The sequence below is a fragment of the Asparagus officinalis genome, chromosome 1 (genome assembly GCF_001876935.1).
Source record: "Asparagus officinalis chromosome 1, Aspof.V1, whole genome shotgun sequence".
In the NCBI taxonomy this organism is placed as follows: Eukaryota; Viridiplantae; Streptophyta; class Magnoliopsida; order Asparagales; family Asparagaceae; genus Asparagus; species Asparagus officinalis.
In genome coordinates this window covers 109,617,705-109,637,777 of record NC_033794.1, presented here as the reverse complement: position 1 = coordinate 109,637,777, position 20,073 = coordinate 109,617,705, and the positions used below count along the sequence as shown (strand labels likewise).

General features: G+C 37.6%; 2 protein-coding genes across 2 annotated transcripts in view; both read right to left on the bottom strand.

Moving 5' to 3' along the window:
* The window catches only part of LOC109828935 (basic salivary proline-rich protein 4-like), a 30,624-nt gene extending 26,809 nt beyond the window's left edge, over positions 1-3,815 (bottom strand). Inside the window, exons 1-3 of the mRNA XM_020395931.1 lie at positions 3,689-3,815; positions 3,006-3,144; positions 2,831-2,908 (exon numbers count right to left, since the gene is read on the bottom strand). Of these exons, the coding sequence (XP_020251520.1) occupies positions 2,831-2,908; positions 3,006-3,098 (171 nt within the window). The 5' untranslated portion in view covers positions 3,099-3,144; positions 3,689-3,815. The remainder of the gene's footprint in view (positions 1-2,830; positions 2,909-3,005; positions 3,145-3,688) is intronic.
* On the bottom strand, positions 5,280-11,446 carry LOC109839178 (uncharacterized sugar kinase slr0537). Its single transcript, XM_020407610.1, has 9 exons — positions 11,409-11,446; positions 9,582-9,717; positions 8,486-8,749; positions 8,261-8,332; positions 8,110-8,148; positions 7,249-7,356; positions 7,069-7,166; positions 6,547-6,658; positions 5,280-5,772 (listed from the first exon to the last, which is right to left on the bottom strand). Exons 1-9 carry the CDS (start codon positions 11,444-11,446, stop codon positions 5,527-5,529), a joined length of 1,113 nt encoding a protein of 370 aa, XP_020263199.1. The 3' UTR covers positions 5,280-5,526.

The window sequence follows — 20,073 nt, the reverse complement described above, 5'->3', positions numbered from 1 at the left end:
AACCATAAAAACAGGAGTAAACAAAATTCTTAACATCTTTTTTTATGATTTATGCTTTATGATCTATGCTGATGACAAAATTTACATGCAAGTTACCAATGGATAGACAAATCAGAAGCAACAAATTTTCTCTACAAGATGAAGATAAAAAAAGGTCACAGTATAAGAGTGTTGAACATGTAGCAGACATTGAGCATATGACTGTATCATGGATCTTGCAAACCAAACAGCTTGAACAATGAAATAATTGAAATGAAACTTTATGTCACATGTACATGTCCAAGAAAACACGTGCGCACTAAAATATACACTTCCTTTTAGCTGCTATATATTCTATGATTTAAGACATCACCAAATCATTTAACCCAATCTTACATAGAAAAAGGAAGCTACAGCAAGGGAACCTTGATGTATTAATCAAGAAGATTAGCTTACAACGGCTATGAGTTATAACAAAAAGAGACTGCTGGTGATCATTCATCACCTTAAATGACAAAAGCATTCAATTTGTTTTCTTCCCTGCTTTATCATAGGGGAACTAGATTGGTATTGATGTTATAAGGAGTTTGCTATGTGCTATAACTGGCATAAGAGCTTCCAAATCCCCAATGCTCTATTCTGTCTGATAAAACTCTCCATTTATTTGTCAGACTACAAAAAGGAACAAAGATAGCTAGGTATAGGAGAATGACAAACAGCAAAACATTCATGCAGACTATAAAACAATATATGGAGATACTGTTAATGTTCTTGCAAGTACATTGGAACTTACACATGTTTCTGTTACCCTGTATCTACAATTCAGTACCCATGTATCTGCATATTGCACATTTTTATTCTATCTGATGAAACTTTATCAATTTGTCAGACTGCGAAACCCTAATATCAGACTGCAAAACAATATATTTAATGGGTAAGCTTAATCTCATGGTTCTGCATGTAACACATAACGCGTGCATGTTTATGCTATCCAGAATCTGCATATGGTCCAATATTCAGTATCCTGCGTCTGCACATGCACATGTTTATGTGTTATTAAGAATTTTGGTTTGATTTACTGATGCCTTGCGGTTCCAGGTAATTAGTTCGTCTGATAAAAAAAGGGAGTTCCAGCCACATGACTCTATACAGCCTATGACAGCAATCATATATCAGTCTGCAGGTATTACACAAACAAGTCGCATAACAGAGTTGCAATCTATTATGTGAACGCACAGACTTCATATAGAATTTTCATTAAACAGGAGCATGGTCTGTTTTAGAGCTACATGATTCTTATAAGGTGCATTATGGTAAAGATATTATTCACTTAGTACTTGTTTAGTTGTTAATTGTTGCTTGTTTAAAGTTACTTTAATTATTAGTTTCAATGTTGATACCTTTAACTTGCTTAACAAATTTAAATATTTATTGATTGTTAAAGATGTTAATTGTCACTTCATTTATTATTTTGTTACTTCTATCTAGATTTATTCACTAATATTAATCATATCCTAGTTACATTTAAGAAGTTCACGAAAGTTTTTCACAGATCTTCAGAATTTTCGGAAAAAATTAGCGTCTAAATAAAAATTTCCCGAGTATCCAATTGTGTGCTGCATAATATATATAATATGGTATTTGAACATACACGCATCATGCATATGCCTAAATAACATTGACAGATGGCTTTGATATGTCTTACTAATTTAAATACTGCATCTAGAGAAAATTCACATGGCCAGGCATCACTTTGAAGTAATACAAATGACTAGAATGATTAACAGACACCAAAACACAGGACCTGAAGTTGGAAATGTGGACTAGACACCCAGGTTACCCATAAATCCCTTCATCATTAGTTAGGATCTAATAAAATAAAAGGAAAGATCTTCACAAGAGTGCCAATTTTTACAACATTTGAGGAACCATGCTTGGATTTCATAGGAGTCCCAATCTTTACAACATTTGCAGACGCTTTATCAAAGATCAATAATACTCTGTAAACGAAGAACCAGTAAATGGCTTAATGCATAGAAAATGACAAAATGTAGAGTCCACATTTTTATCATACCAACAGTCGATTCTATTTCTATCTTCACAATAATTTTAAAAGGCAGCAATCTACTTTTTAGTGTTGATCAACAAGGAAAAGCTACAGGCCTGGTACATTTTACAATTCCTCAGTTTAATATACAAGTAGATGCCATGCAATAAGCTTGTGAAAGAAGCAATTAAAGGTTCTGAATCCATAAAGTTGAATGCAAGTTCTCTCTAGCCTTTCAAACAAACAAAAACTTAAAAGGTGTATTAAACGGGATCTGCAAGGGTATTCTGAAGTGACGCTTATCAACAAAGGACTCTTCTAAATTGAGAAAAGAAAAATATGTAAGTTTTCAATTGTATTTGTTTATGATACCTTAGAAGGTTGAATCATATATACATAAATGCATATATATTGCTGATAATGCATATAGCCAATTAATCATTGATTAATACTCTGCATTATGCATATAGACTTAACATTTGATGATTCAGTAGGCAACTAAATGATTTCGCTAATGAGTGGATCAAATGCATACCAAGGACAATGAGTCTATCAAACTAACACAGCCATAATGAAAATTGAAGGGCTGCTAGCTGCCAAGTAATTCAAAGAACTAATAAAATTTTATCCATAAGGCAATGAAAAATTGTTATTTACATAATTCTAGAGTGACGAATACAAATAGATTAAAGAATTTAGGAAAAACCACATTCTACAAACAAAAGAGCAGAGTTTCCTCTTTCTTATATACACAACAGCAGAGTTTTCAAAACTTCAGCAGAGTAACCACGAGCACGCTTTCACCTGGAAAAGACCTCTAGTAAGCATAGGGTTATCTATCAAAATTTGCTTTGCTTGCTGATGATTCTGCTCAATCAAAAGCTGTAACAAGAGAAAAGCCCACCACAATTATTCAGCCTCTATACTAGTGCAACCAAAACTATATCAAAAATAATAAAATTTTGTCGATGATTGATACCTTCATTTGTGACATAAGGTCATAGAGCTGGCTCCTTGACATGCCCGCAATTGCGTTGAAACCCTCACCAGACATCTGTGGCTTGGTGGCCATGCTATTGAGTAATAGTTTCCCTTATTGCTACTAAAGCCAATCAAAACTAAAAAGTAATGGAAATGAATCAGATGGGCCTGAATGTATCTAATTCACAAAATAAATTCAACATAAGCAAAAGAACTAGATTAAAGAATTCTCTAATGGTATAGAATAAACAAAAAAAATTACTTTATGCATAGATGCAAAATGATAAATACCCATGGCTACTTATAATCATCTAAATCATATGCAACCTGTGAATTTACAAACAAAACTGCAACTTGCAAATATATCAAGAAGAATTAAAAGAATATATGTTAAGTTCACTTAATAGTTATCTAATTCAAAGCCATTATACCAACTTGTACACCTAAAATCAAAAATAAAGAACAAGTTTAAAGACTAATAGTTATAATCGCAGAGAGGCATCTTTCACAGTGAAACCCTAATTTCGTAACCACAGAATACCCTAATTTTTGGGGATTTCTTGGGAATAAAAGGAAAGAACAACTTTTTACCTCAATTGACAGAAATCTTAGAAACTATCATAAGGAAAAGACGCAAAAATTAAATAAATTAATCAAAGGAAAAAAGAGAGAACTTTATACCTCGAAATTGTAAATGCAATCCAACGAAAGAGAATTAGGGCTCTTCGAAGAGAGAGAGAGAGAGAGAGCGTGTTTTTAAAAGGAGGTTTAACGGGTCTAATCTGGTTACGACCCGTTTGATGTCGGGTTTTCAATTTAGAAGTGTGTTTTCTTTTCAGATTAATCCTTGGTTTGTTTTTTATTTCGTCGTGTGCTCATTTTGTTTTTTTCTTAATGTTTTTGCATTTCGAAAAATGAGACCTTATTATATATGACTTTTCGGCTTGCTGATATGATGTTTTTAAACTTTTCTTGGTAGAGAGTCATAAGTTAAATGATAATGTTCTTATACTGTTTATATTAGGAACGAACTGAACACATATTTCTTTATTTTCTTGAAGTGTCATCAAAAGTCAACCAATTTAACCGTATCAATTTGTAATATGCTTTCTTTTTTTACCCGATGAACCATATAACCGCGGTGATGGTACGAATTAAATCATTGCATGAATGTGATTGTGTATTGGATCATATTCGATCATTCCAGAGCACCAAAAAATTAGAGGGCACAAACTAGGATGGTATCTAGGCATATTCAGATTACGCACTACGGCACTAGTAGAAGTGTTCAGATCTTATCAGAACTTTCTGCTGGGTATAAAAAGTTTCAACCATTTATGTATTAAACAAGGAACAGTTTGGTTATTTCTCCACGCTCTATATGGCAGAGAACCCCCACGTGGGGCGGTATTGTGAAAGGATCTGAACTGCTAATGTAAAATGTTGAGACGATTGGACGACAAAATTACCTTGCTAATGTAAAATGTTGAGACGATTGGACGACAAAATTACCTTAAGTACAAAGCAGATTGACATCCACAACCTTTAGAGGCGCAATCTAGCATGAATAGCCAAACATGGAGGCGACCTTCGAGAGGCGCATGCGAGGACAAAGTACTAGAGTGCACTTTTAGTCTTCAGTATAAAGAGTATTATAGTCTTCAGTGTGTGAGTACTTAGCTTTGCTCAGAATTAACCCTTGGCCTCAGTTATCTTCATCAACTGCTGCAAAAAATCTGGATACTCTCGCGAGACCTTCATTTGCCGAAATGTGACACAATCTCACTGTTCATATACCGTAATAAACTACCAAAGTTTCTGCAGACTACAAGCAAATAGAGAAATGAACCATGGATCTATGCAACGGAAACATGAAGGCTTTCCAGATCTACAAACAATCAAATGTGCATCGAGGACTACACTTTTGGTATCAAGAGAGCAATTATATCTACAATTGCAACAGAATGATCTAATAAGCATCAATGTCACATAAGAAATCAAAGCAACTCCACCTCCAAAAATATAAAGGTCGCTTATGCGTAATGAACTACTTACTTTAGCCGTTCTAAAATCGTTCACTTGCCAAAATATGATAGGGATCTCGATTATTTATATGTAATGAACTACAAAGTTTCATCTGAGATCTTAACAGCAGCATATGGAGAAAATCATTCATACATAAAAAAACAGAAAGCCTTTCCAAATCCAGATCCAATAACAAATGCACTGAGAAAGCTCTTAATTTTCGATATCCCAACATTAGCCATAAATATAAAAAAAATAAACATATTCATAGACACCAAAGAAAGCATTTCTAGATCCAAAAACAAACGCATTGAGAAAGCTCCAAAATTATGACATCAAAGGAGCCCTTAGCTCTACATTGATCTAATAAGCATCAACCTCAAACGTCCTTCGAGTTTCAACATTACCCTCTACCAAAAAATAAAAATAAATAAAGGAAAGTGGTTTCAGTATTAGACATAGATACCGAAGAATCAAAACTATAACTATATTTCTTAGGATAAGTACGGAAAAGAGAGCCCTTTGGACTTTAACTGCTTGTACATCCACTGCCAATTCTCCGGTAACACCTCGCCACCAAGAGCTCTGATGACTGATCCTCCGCTGCAAGCTCCAACATTGCAGCAGTCCTCTAAGGGGAGCCCCTTCACTAATCCGTAAAGAAACCCGCTTGCAAAGAGATCACCAGCGCCCGTAGCATCCACCGCATGGACTTCCCCTGTTGCAGGAACCCTGATAATCTGCATTGTAACCACAACGGGTTGGATTTGACTGCATAATTCAATGTCATCTCATCATATTAGTATCTTTTTGTTTAAGGGGGAAAAGTTATACTTGATATGGTGGTGTAGCCACCTAGAATATGATCTCTAAAGCTATTTAATTAACATTTACGCTCCCCCGAATCTCAGATGAAGTTACATTTTTTTTCCAATTAAATGGAGGGCAAGCCGAAATTCATCATGTAAGTCTCACGTGACACTTGAACCAAACTTGGGAAATTGTGTCAGCTGGAGTTCAGGTGTGTCAGTGCTAATAAAATAGTTTATGGGTCGCTACACTCTCATGGTACATGGGTGCATCTGCAATCAACTACAAGAATAACACCCCTTAGGTTTTCTTATTGCTTCTTCAGTTCATTGTGAAAAAATAAAATCAGTTACCTCAATGTTAAAGGGTTTAACATGCCTCTTGACTGGAATTTGGTTGGCTTTTCTATTTTGATCAACATTTGCATTGATAATGTCAGTGTCGGTATGTATTTATGCTGGATATGATCCATGCATGGCCAGTCATACACATCGCAAAATATATTGAACTTCTCTTATATTTGCTTATAATTGTATAATATATTATAACATAATCAAGAGTTGGATTAGACCGAAGAACTCATCTTGTCTGATTATATTGGTACGTTCTTTTTGATCAGTCAATTCTTTTTGCATGATGAAATAATGAAGCTCCAATATATTATAGTTGTCACCAAAATAAACACGATTTAGATGCTATTTTACCTCTTTCCCATGCTTCGCTATGCAGCCTTTTGAACCTAGCGTAACAACAGACCATTTGCAGTGTTTGGAGAGAAAACCTAATGCAGCTTCTGGGTCTGTCCTCACGTCACCCCTGAAGCATGATTCATAAACAAATTTATTTTCAAACAATAGAGATAGTTATTAATTTGACACTTACAATTGGGTGCACATGACATCTGAATTGTCGGGATCACCAAGTTGATTTATCCTATTTACTAAGTATTGATGCATGAAGCCATATAGATCAGATGCAGGTCTTCAACTAACAAATGACAGCTATTTGTAGATTCAGTATGACACTAAAAAATGTAAATAATAATAATAATAATAATAATAATAATAGAACCAAATCTTTCATATTAATCTTGAATATGCTTGGACCATCAGATTTTATGTGCCTGTCTAACATCAAAACACATAGTAGATTCTCAAACTCCTGTCAATATCGCTTTGTACATAGCTTGCATAAACTTTTCACAGTTGAGATTAAAAGGGAATCACCTTATAAGCTCTCTTGCTTCATCCTCGTTAGCAAAACAAAGGTCAATACTACCTGTTTCCAATAGATCTATGAGTTGTAATCTAAAGTCACGAACCATCTGTAAAAGGGCGATAGTTTACAACTGAGAGTATGATTAGAATTGAACCAGAGGTACAAACATTATAATGTCAAGAAAATACCTCAAAACTGGCTAGATCCAAAGAGATAGAGAGACCCTCTTGCTTCGCAATCCTAATAGCCGTGTTAATTTGTTCCATATTGAAAAATGAATACCTCAAAACTAACCACTGCAAAATTTAAGATTTATCAGTGATCTAGCAAAATATAGATTCAATCATCAGCAGTAATACGCTAATAAACCTTGTAGGAATACTAATTCAACGAAGCTAGTTCATTGATAACAACCTGTTTAAGCTCTATATTCAAGATAAAAGTGTCAAGCTCAACTTGTTCAAGTCCAAGAAAGTTTACAAAGGCATATGTTCTCTACTCTGTTTTGATCAACATATCATTTGAAAGTTCCTTCCAAAGTTCGACTATGCCAAAATTCCAGGTTATATTTGTACTCTAATATGCCCTCACAGTTTGAGCACCCTTTTCATGGATTGAAAGGAAATTATTCAACATAGCGGTACCTTTCTTTTCTAAAATCCGTTTTTAAATGTGTCTGGTGGGATTCAAACATGATTGTTCTCATACCACATGAAAGTAATTTTCACTGCACCAAACCTTCGAAGTTGTAACAAGAGTTGAGGGTTATAATTCTATAATCTCACAAACTACATCATTGGAATTGTTTCTACTCTCCTAAGCCCATCCTTAGTTATCTTTTTTAAGCTCAAGTTAAGCTTTTTTCACACATGAAATAGACAGACAGTTGACAACCAGTTGCTTGGATAGTTATTGACAAACATGAAAAGACTTCCCCTAATTAATTCAATTTCAAGCTATGTAAGCTCAGGCTGTCTTTTCCAAGCCCAAACAACTTATCTAGCCATTCTCACAAGATCAGATCTAGATAATTAATTAAAATGGATTACCTTTGAACCTTTAAAATCTTCTCTGCTCAATTCATTAGCCTGAAAGAAAGAAGGCATGCACAGGATTAGAATTTAGAAACAAGTAATTTCACATGATTTGCACGGATATTCATGAAACAAAAAGGAAGCACGTTTAAGAAAAGAGACCTACTTGAAGCTTCGCTGCAGTAGCCAGGCAAGGTCTCATGGTGCGATTGCCATCAGCATCAACCAAGCATGCACACTGTAATAGGCGATGGATACATTTCAAATATATTCGCCTTAGCCATAAAATGTGGATGTGAGTGATGTTATTTAGTTTTCCAATGTGGGGACTAAAACAAATTTCTCTAACTTTCCTGATATATTGATAGCTCTAATAGTTGTGTCTTATCACCTGGCTCGTGTGACCCTTCTTCACTCTTAATCTCGAAATATCAACACCAGTAAAGCTCATGTTACGAATGAAGAGACGGCCTTCTTCATCATCTCCACAAGCAGCAATTATTCCACTGGAGACTTCAAAACCTGCGGTTAGACCCCTGATAGTATTGGCGACACTGCCCCCAGCTATTGTTCTTATAGGAGACTGGTCATTGAGGAAAGGGAGAATGTGGGTGTTTACTTCACTCAGTATATTCCGCAAATCCTCGATTGCGACCTGCCAATAAATATGAATTGTGTCACTTCAGATACTTTTTGGAAATCAATAGCATTTAGATTCGTCCCAAAACTCCAACCCCAACTCCAACCCCCACCCCACCCCTCTTTATAGAAATCAACCGATTCCATTAAACTCCAAAAATCTCGAATGTCAGAATCTAATAGCAATTATGAATACAAAATGACAACTTTACTATGTTAAAAAAAAAGGAACAGTGGTCATCCCCACATATCGAGTTATTCTCAAATTCAACTTTCAACTATAATCCATTAAAAAAGCAAGAAAAACAAATTTCAGAATCTAATAGCAATTATTAATACAAAATTCACTAAAGTTATCAACTTTTCTATATAAAATTGAACAGTGCTATCCCCCTTGTAAGATAATGGACTATGCAAACTTAAATCACAAATAGGCTAAACTAAATCCTATCAAATCCCCAAAAACCACAAAATTCAGAATCTAATAGGAAATATCAATACAAAACTAACACAAAACATAAACTTTTCTATGTAAAACTGAATGGTGATCATCCCCACTGCAACAGAACTAACTAATTTAGTTAAATCTCAATTAAATCCCATAACAAATCCAAATGAAAAACGCAGATTTCAAATCTAACAACTACTAACACAAAATTCGCTCAAAAAATCGAACTTTTCTGTCATATTAGCAGTGCAGTCTCCATAGCAACATAATTGACTATATCAACTGAAATCTAAAATGGGTTCGATCAAACTCTAATCAAAAACCTCAAAAAAGAAAAAAAAATACTAGACGTCAGAATCTAATAAGTTAGTAATAAAAATTATGATCAAATTATAGGGACCTGTTGGGAGCCTCCTCTGTCACCAGGGAGGTGATCGAGGAGCGACCAATCAACGCGCGCCACGTGGTCGACCATGGCGGAGGGCCCTCCGTCAGGAAGGCGGCTGGGATGGCGGCGGGCAGGACGGGCAGCTCTCCTTCAGCCCCCATGATTTTTCTTCTCCTGGCCTCGCACCACGGGCTTTTGGGAAGCGGGTTGCCTCAGGAGTTTTATAGAGGGAAGGAGTAGTGGAATTACAGAATTGACCCTGGAGGCTGAGAGTAATTAATTGCCTTAATGGTGTGTTTGGGAGTTTACTAATGGTCTGTTTTGATTCGTAGGGGGTGAAGGGAAGTTAAGGGAAACTGAGTGAAGGGAAGGGAAGGGAATTCCCTTCCCCTTGGTTACACCCCAATTGGGGGTAACAATTTTTATACTATTAGGGGGTGAATCAAGGTGAATGGAGGTGAATTAACTTCACCTCCTAAATGTTCCCAAACAAGGTGAATGGAAGTGAATGGTTCCCCTAACTTTCCTTCACCCTCATTCCCCTCAATCCAAACAAGCCCTAAGGGAAGAGAAGGAAAGGTAAACAACAGGAAGGGAAGGGAAGGGAAGAGCATTGTAATATGTTGTTTGGGAGTTGAGTAAGGTGAATGAAGGTGAAAGGAAGTAAATATATGTAAATTTATATAAATGACTTTATATTAATAACACATCAGCCCTTTTATTTATTTTGATGGGGGTAAGAATGTTATTACACCCATTTACCTTCCTTTACCCTCCTCTACCGCCCAAATCGCGGGGGAGCTTCCTCCTCTCTACCCTCCTTAAAAAAACTCCCAAACAAGGTGAAAGCTGCATTTCTCTTCCCCTCCCCCTCTCTACCCTCCATCCAAACAGGGCATAAGACTCTACTTTGCAAGAAATTTTCAAAATAGACCTAATCCACACTTTTATTTTAAAATTCGACCCAGTCCTATCTTTACTATATAAATCGACCCAGTTTCTGGCCACGTTAGCACTGTGGCCATAAACTAGGTCATTTAAAAAAATTAAATTCCTAATTAGTCAGGGTTGTCAACCCCAACCAATTAGGACCACCCTTTCTCACCATTAGAAGCTCTACGTGATTAACGTATCTAAAAAAATTGAGATTGAGAAACCCGACTGTTTTGGTCGGGGTTCCCAACCCCAACCATCTGACAGAGCCTCCCCCTCGCGGGGGAGGGGGGGGGGAGAAAACCAAGCAATTTTACCCTCCGTTCCCCTTCCTTCCTCCTCTCTACCCTCCTTAAAAAAACTCCCAAACAAGGTGAAAGCTGCATTTCTCTTCCCCTCCCCCTCTCTACCCTCCATCCAAACAGGGCATAAGACTCTACTTTGCAAGAAATTTTCAAAATAGACCTAATCCACACTTTTATTTTAAAATTCGACCCAGTCCTATCTTTACTATATAAATCGACCCAGTTTCTGGCCACGTTAGCACTGTGGCCATAAACTAGGTCATTTAAAAAAATTAAATTCCTAATTAGTCAGGGTTGTCAACCCCAACCAATTAGGACCACCCTTTCTCACCATTAGAAGCTCTACGTGATTAACGTATCTAAAAAAATTGAGATTGAGAAACCCGACTGTTTTGGTCGGGGTTCCCAACCCCAACCATCTGACAGAGCCTCCCCCTCGCCCCGAAATGGGGAATCAGTTAAGGGACCAAATAGTCGGGGTTCCTAACCCCAAGTATTTGTGGTGGGTCCCGCCTCCTTATATATACCAACTGATCACCTACCCTCTTCCCTCAGTCGATTTTTTCTCTCCAACTCCAGTCTCTCCCAATCATCCGCCTACCTGAGTCTCCCAACCCCATTTTTGTGGCCGAAATTCATCGAGGAAGTTTGTAAAAGATCTCTAGGATAATTTCTCTTCATTCTCTTCTCTTTTAACATTTAAAAATCTAGGGGTTTTCTCTTTTCTTCAACATTCAAATCTAGGGTGTTCATCAAAATTCAATATCTAGGGTTTGAAATTTAATATCAATCACTATCTTTGTGGTGGTTCAAATTCTTTGTGTGTGGATTGCTTTAATTGAAATTTAAATTCTAGGGCATTGAATGCTGATTTCTAGGGTTTAAGATTTTTATTTTGGGGTTTAGGGTTTTTTATCAAAATTATAGTTATACGATTATGAGATTATTTGTATCTAGGGGTTTCCTATCTTTATTCAATGGCTTGATAAAAACTTTTTTTAATTTTTTGCATTTAAATGATAAAAACCATATAGTTATACAATTATGGTTTTTATTACTTACTCTTACGGTGGAAAAATTAATTATGAAATGAATAATATACCAATGTACGTTGGAGGGGTAACGACGTCGTTAATGATCTCGGAATCATGTAGTTACCATAACTCGATTAAGGAATTACACCGAGTTACTAAAATTGATCCACAAGAGTAACAACTAGAACTAATATGCAATTGCCCTATAACTTTTGATAGAACGTTTGCAGTTAAGATCTCAAACGATCATCATATGAGTATTATATTTAATTTGATCAAGTCGCAACCAACAATAGAATTATTTATTAAAAAGTTTCCATGTAGTTCGTGCCAAATGTTCAAACCTCCAGGAGAATTCTCATGCATGTTAGATTTAGGAGTTGAGCCTGACGATTTTCTTTCTTCTTCGAGTGAACTGGAGCGAACTCAATTTCAATATCTAAGTGCATCATCATTTAGGGGAATGTCAAATGTTATGAACAATAAAGCTCCTTATGAAAATATGAGGCTGTTAAGAGAGGCAGCGATTGAAGAAGATGAAATAAGCAACGACTCTGAAGGTGAAGAACAAGATAGTGCACCAATTGGTAGCATGTAATTTGTGAATGAAGATATTAAAGGGAATCTGAAATGTCCTGATGAGGCTTATGTTAATAATGAATATGTTGAGTACAAAGAGTCACCTCCCGACGAGTTTGAAGATGATGAGTGAATTCGTTATTCCACAATACAAGATATTAGCATTGGCCAAAGTTCAACTGGTAGAAGAGATGAGGACTTCACTTTTAAAGTTAGAGATTTATTCGAGACCAAGGACCAATTTGTTGATGCTATTCGTGATTACTCTATCAAAAAAATGTCAAATTCAAGAAGTTAAAAGCAATCGCACAAGTTATAATGCAATTTGTTTTATGAATACTAAAAGAAAAGGTCAGGCTGAGGGAAATAAAGTTGATTAGGCATGTCCTTGGAAGTTATTTGCATTTGCCAGAAAGAAACATAATGGGCATTTTAGGATCACAAAATACTGCAGTGTTCACACATGTAGCAATCCGATATTAGAGCAAGATCATAGTGGTACATCTGCCTCTTACATAGCGCGGTTGATTATACCAAAATTAAATAAAAAGCTTGAACTAACTCTGGTAATATAATTGATAGAGTGCTAGATACAAGGTTCATTGAGATATCATATAGTAAAGTATGGAATGCAATGAGAATTGTGATGCCAAAAATATTTGGTGATTGGGAGAAGTCTTACGCGACACTTCCTCAATATCTTGATGCGATCAAAAGAAATAATCTTGGATCTGAATACAAACTTATAACCAAAGAGATCAATTCGAGAGTTCATCAATTCACCTATGTATTTTGAGCATTTGGTCCTCCGATCGAGGGATTTAAATTTTGTCGACCGGTTCTTAGCATCGATGAGACACACTTATATGGTAAATATAAAGGCGTATTGCTTGTTGCTATAGGAGTAGATGCAGATGGAGGTTTATTTTCTTTGGCTTTCGCAGTTGTGGAGATTGAGAATAGTGAAAATTAGGAGTGGTTTTTTTTAATATATTCAATTATATATTCTTAATGTGTTACCTCCTAGGAAAATTACTTTTATATCCGATAGGATGAAAGGTATTTCTAAAGCATTGTGCAAGAGATTTGGCTCTCATTACTATCACCGCTATTGCTTAAGACACATTAGAGATAACTTCAAAAAGACGCATGGTCAGATACATTTACAAAACCTTCTTTGGCAAGCGGGCTGTAAACCCGAAACATGTGTGTATGATTGGATTCAAGATCAAATTAAGGCAACATCTCAAGCTGCACATTACTGGATTAAATGTAGTTTGGAAGTGAATATGTCGATCGATGGGCACTAAGTAATGATGAAGGGAATCGATTTTGCATGATGATAACTACTTGTTCTGAAAGCTTCAACGGTGTACTTAAGTGAGCTCGAGTAATGCCCATACAGGCATTGGTTATGAGAACATTTTATCGACTCAATAACTATTTTGTCAAGCAGCAAGAGGATGAAGCAAAGTGGGTGACATTATTGGGGAATTAATGTAGTGTTGAAGTGAGCTAACGCACCAGAACTAGATGTGTACTTATGTTGGTTTTGGGGGATTACTCACTGATGGATATTTTGGGAGAACAAAGTACCTAAGAAGTACATACCGAGAGGTCCACTTGAGAGAGAGTTGGTAAGTAGATAGGCAAAATATATAATTATTTTGTGATTATTATTTTTATTATCATCTAATTGATAATAATCCTTTTATCTTATAGGTACAATAACTCGATGAGGTTGCTTCTATTGCACATGATGCATTGAGATCAACTATCAAGCTAGGGGCGATGAACGCATTTGTTCGCATCATAGGAAATATTTTGTTTGCTCTTAGAAAGACAGGTCATGCAAATCGTGATGGACGTCAAGAACGACTCATAGGGTATGAGCGTCGACACGTCTGAAAACACACGAGGGCAGGCTCAAGTCGTGCACATGATGAAGCCAGATGTTCACAATAGTCTTATGTTGGATGTTCACAGCAGGTTCAAGTCAAAAAGGATGACATGTGCTCACAAGTTCACACACAATTGGACGATGAGATCATCCAAGCTCATGCTTGTTGGTTGGAAAAATTGAAAGAAGAAATAGAGAAAATGAATTTGTAGTATTCTCTCTAACAAGCTTGGAAAAAGAATTAATTACAATTCTCTCAATGCAATCTCTCTCTCCAACAAATTTAGAAAAAGAAATTACAATCTTCTTGTATCGGATTCCCGATTTACAAAAGAGAGAAAGATCGACAGAGATATTTCCCTTTGTTTAAACCTGGGTTATTCTTGGTGTCGGTGGAATGCCTCCCTCAAATGCTTGCGTCGAGTTTACTTTCCGTTGATGATCCGAACGCTTCACCTCGTGGAACACGATATTTTCCTCTTGATTGACGTGAGGAGAACTTGCGTGGCAAGTTTGAGAATAACTTTTAATGAGTTTAAGAACTCAGAGCATATTTAAAACTCTATAAAAGAGTTGAATTGAACCAAAAATCGGTTTTTATAGTCAAGCACCAAAGCTTTCTATTGTTGATGAAGATGATCTCAAAAAAACCTCCAAATCTGAAGATCTCCAAGAATTCCAATCCAAAAAAGCCGATTTTTTCTAGCTCCTCAACTCAGTTGAGTTTTGAGGTATTTATAGGGGGATTAAGGGGTGTAACCACCCCCTTAATCCACTCCTAAGTGGGGCGGAAATCCGTTCAATCATGGGAAGAAAATGGTTTCTGGAACCGTTCAACTCGTGTTTGAACGAGTCAAATGCAGATCCTGCGTTGCTAGGCACGAATTTTGCATTCGAACGCAGCGTTGGAAAGCTGCATTTATAGCGTTTGGAAGCTGTGTTTGCAGCATGCGGAAGCTGCGTTAGTAGCTAGATTTGAGCTGCATTTGCGGCTAGGTTTGAGTTGCGTTTGCAGTTAGATTACGCAATAGTTGCGTTGCTTTGACTCTGAAACGAGGCCACTTGCATTTCACTTCTGGGATGCAGAGATGAGTTCTGCATCTTGGACTGAAGAGATCGTTGACTTGTAATCTCTTTTGTCAGAGTGTTACAATGATTATCATTTTATAATCTTTGCTTTAGCTCCTTGAAATATAAGAGTCATCACATTGTAACTCTCACTGTTGATTGTGAAGACTGTTGAATTAAAGCTTTTATTGGTTGTCGTGAAGGTCATTGAATTGTAACCTTTCTCAATCTACGTAAAAATCTTCTAATTGTAGCCTTCCTTTGTTGATGTGAAAGTCATTTGATTGTAACCTTCATTGTCGAGTTGTTAATGCAGAAGTCATCAGATTGTAACTTCCATCATTGATATTTGATGAGGATCAGCTATCTTGTGATAATTTTTAGACAACCTACAGAACCCCCTCCAAAGTTTTTGAAAGTTCGCGGTTGACCGGAATGAATTTTTTGATTACTTTGGAACCCCAAATTGGTTTGAGATATGTTGTTAAATGATAGTTCACTATATCTGTTTTGACGGTATCATGAACCTGATTGTAAAACTTTGCTACACAGGACCCGTATGCTGGTGATCACAACATGATTTTTAGCAAATCCTCAGCCATCAACGGATTTGATGTGTCTTTACCGATTGCCGTTTGAAATCGGGCTAGCATATGAATTGTCTAAGTTCGTTCCACATGTAACGTTGTACTAAAAAAATAAACTCTTTTAGGCTTGGTGCTATGATATTGAACATGTAGACCCCGATAAATATATGAGACGCAGCCCAAACTTGGCTAAAATAATCCTTGTAGGAATTGATGAACACCCAAGGCACATCCCAAACTTGGCTAAAATGATAATTTCAGAGAACTCGCTCTGTCTCTTTTCTTGATCAGCTCATCAAGGATAACAATTTGAACAATATTCTTGTTAATCTTAGTGGGAATGTTAAGCCATTTGAAAGGATGAGTTGCACGAGGGATCGTGCTCAATATTGTCAGCGACATCAATTATAACATGTCTATACTCATCTAAGAGACTGCATAGCTTATTATTGTAAATCGGTTTCTTTTCGGCTTTCGTCACCTTAATGTCCATGGCTAGCTTCTTTGTACAATAACCCTAATGTTAGTGGCAACTCGACGTAAGGGTTAACCAAAAAAGCCTAACATCTGAAAGTTGCAACGCCGTATTGGTCCTTCGCATTTGAAACTTGAAACAAAAGGTTAAACCTTGCATTTTGGAAAATGAAATGCAGGGTTAAACCTGGTGTTTGAAAGCTGAAATGCAGGATTAAATTTGACATTTGAAGGCTAAAAGCAGGGTTTTAAACTTTGCGTTTGAAGGTTGAAACGTAGGGTTTTAAACTTTGCGTTTGGAAAATGAAATGCAGGATTTAACCTTGTGTTTAGCAGTCTAACTGACTCAAAATAGGCGGCATTTTAGCCTAAAATCCTACTCCGATTTGATAGCTCCAGTTGTCTATAAAATAGACCGCCAAAGGTCAAATCAAAAGTCATTCGGCTTTTTTTGTTTTCTTCAGAGAACTCAACGGGTGTCTTGTTCATCTTCTCCGACAAACCCAATGAAGATCTTTGTTCGTTCTTCTCCAGCGAGGTCATTAATCTTCTTCGATGAGATCAAAATGGCTCCCCAGATGAAAACCACCTCTAAATCTCAGAAACATACAGCTGTTCAGGGTGTGTCAGCGGCTAAGGTCACCAGCGGTGGTCAGGCGACTGTGCGGCCACTGTTGGCTCCTCCGATCGGTAATAAGTTAGAGGATTCAATAACTTATTTTGACAAATTTTGAACCATCAACGCAGAGTGAAAGCTCGCGTTTAGCCATCAGAATGTAGGGGGTAAAACTCCTGTGTTCTTTGATTTAAAACGCATGATCGATTCTTGTGTTCCAGATTTGAAACGCTGGGTTTGACCCTACATTCTGAATTTGATACGCTGGGTTTCAACCCTGCGCCTTGAATTTGATACGCTGGGTTTCAACCCTACGTTTTAAATTTGATATACCGGGTTTCAAACCTACATTTTGAATTTGATACGTTGGGTTTCAACCCTTGCGTTTATCCCTTGGAACATAGGGTTGACCTCTGTGTTCTTGAAGTTGGAACACGAGTCTGACCCTTACGTTTGGCATGTGAAATGCATGGTTATTCTCTACATTTTAACCAAGCCTTCTTAGACTTTTTTTACTTTAGTAATGTTTTAAACGCTGATGATTATCTCTTTATGTGCAATGCGCTACTCCAACGAACCTCTTTCATTCCATCACCACTTTGGTTATGGAGGTGGCACGGATATAGACGTACCCTTTAGCTCTCGCTTGACTCTTCCGGTATTCAGAGATTAGAACAAGGAGCAAGCATATATTATCACTCAAGCCTTCCTTGGGACCCTTAGTGCTCTCATTATGGATGCAAAACTTGAGACAGCCGAATGTAAAGCTTTAAAGAAGCATGTGTTATTATTTGGAGATTCTGTCAACATGGATGTTGCACAAATTTATGACAGAAACTACAAGTGGCTGTGCAACAACAATGGTCGTTTTCTCTTTCTACCGAACATGGAACGGATGTTCCCGCTCTCTTATTACCAGTGTGCTTCTATCCTAAGGTTCATGGATTGGGAACTTGTCCGCAAGCAGGGCGGAGTTGCTATTGGACACCTTACCTATCACGGTGTTCATACAACTAGTTTCAATCGACAGATAGTAGCTTTGAGGCCTGGTTCGGTAAAGAAAGATCATCCAGTTGGCGAAACTTCTAAACTAGCAAACACATTTGTTCGAAAATTTATATCAGTGGGGGGCGAATTCCCTGCAAAGGATTTTAGGGCTCCGACATGGGTGCACTCCAACAAAACTGGCTGGTGGGCCTGGATGATCGACTTTGTCTTGGATGAACTGAAAGAGCCACTCGAAGTTTCTGGCCTAAGGACCCCGATATTGGCCACCTGATACGAGATTTCTCCAAACTCTTTGCGATGTTGGAGTTTTACAACTCTGACACTAGAACATTTTTCACACCAATTGGGGAGTTAGGCTTTGCTCTCTATGAGAAGTTCAAAATTTTGGGGTTATCATTCGGGGAATTACCTTATGAGGAATTCATACCAGGGGCCAAGGAACTAAGGATTTTAAGAAAGGCCGCTCCTGAGATTTATGAGACTTACTGTGAGTTAATGTGTCAGTTCCACATATGTGCACAAATCACCGAAATGCACGAGAGTGGTGTCAAGTAGGGTTTCTGGGCTGACTACCTTTTCCAGAATTTGCACCTGGAAGTAACCCGCATGGCTGTTAGTACTCTCGATGAAATCAATGACCACATCAATGCTGCTACTACCCATTATGTCAATGAAGCTTAGGAGGACATTTTCCCCTCGCTTACTGAATTTGAAAGATTCCATTATCAAGCAGAGACTCAAATTTCTGGCATGGCTCTGTTTGTCGGCTTCCTCACACTATGGCTGAAGTGCTGTGTGGTGCCCACTAGACCAGTGGATGCTATTACACCTAAAGTTATGTATCTAGCTATCCTATTGGCTCACAGGCGGCCTTTTTTTGACTGAATCACAGGCGGCCTTTGAATCTTCTCATGGCCATGGTGTGTTGTCTACAGAGTGACCTTCGAGAATTAGCCTCCAAATTTGTCTTGGTCAAAGAGATGGACTCGGATGGGAGAAAATTTCTCCAGACTCCCACCCCAAGAGTGCCCATGCCATACACTTATTTGGTGTCATGGTTTGTTTTGCATTGACATACCATGATGACACCACCTGCATCAAGTGACTCTTCAGCACCTCTTGTCTAGCAACTCGAAACTGCTCGATGGGTTGGCTAGTACCAAGTAAAATTCTGGCAGATATTGACCAGGGATATTAGCTATACTATAGCTCGTTATTTTCCTAACTTTGAAGGAGGTTTGTATGGGCAAATGTACCAAGACACAAAGGGTCACAATTCATTTACCACTCTTAACGAGGGTACTTTCTGGTGGCTTATCAATATACACCCGGGTTATCTCGTCTTTCGACAGGGGAGAAAGTGTTTCATTGAGCCTTACCACCCGTATCGGTTTTCACGGCAATTTGGGTATGATCAAATATATATCGACAATCCTAACCCTAGACTTGCATTCTTAGGCAATGTATATGAGGGAGCGAGGGCTTCGTACTATTCCTTTGCGGGTTGTACCGGGGCCACATTCAGATTACCATACAAAACACCCAATGTATATACTTCCATGGCCTTTTGTAATTAGTATCAAGCCGCTTTGCAAATCCCCAAATACAAAATTTACACTTCCTGTCTGAAGGCGATTCAGAAGATGTATGATTCGAAAAAGGGCTCTAAGGTGCCTCATCTAAGGGGAATTGACGAGTATTTATCACTTGAGCCAGAAATTGCTGCAGAAGATGAAGATGAAACACATGAGCCTCCGAGATGGGGTCTCTAATGGTTATGACTCAGAGCAAGAAGGCAGCTGGGAAACGAGCTCTTACGGCAGAAGAGAAAGGCTAATATGAGAGGCGGACTCGCCGTAAGTTATCGGTTGGATCCCCTACTTCCGAAGGTCTACAAGGAGAAAAACTCATGCAAGATGCTTTCAAATCAGCACATCTGGAGGAGGAGGAGGAGGAGCGAGAGTCGTCTGTTAGGGGCCTCCGGGTCAAGCTTCAGGTGT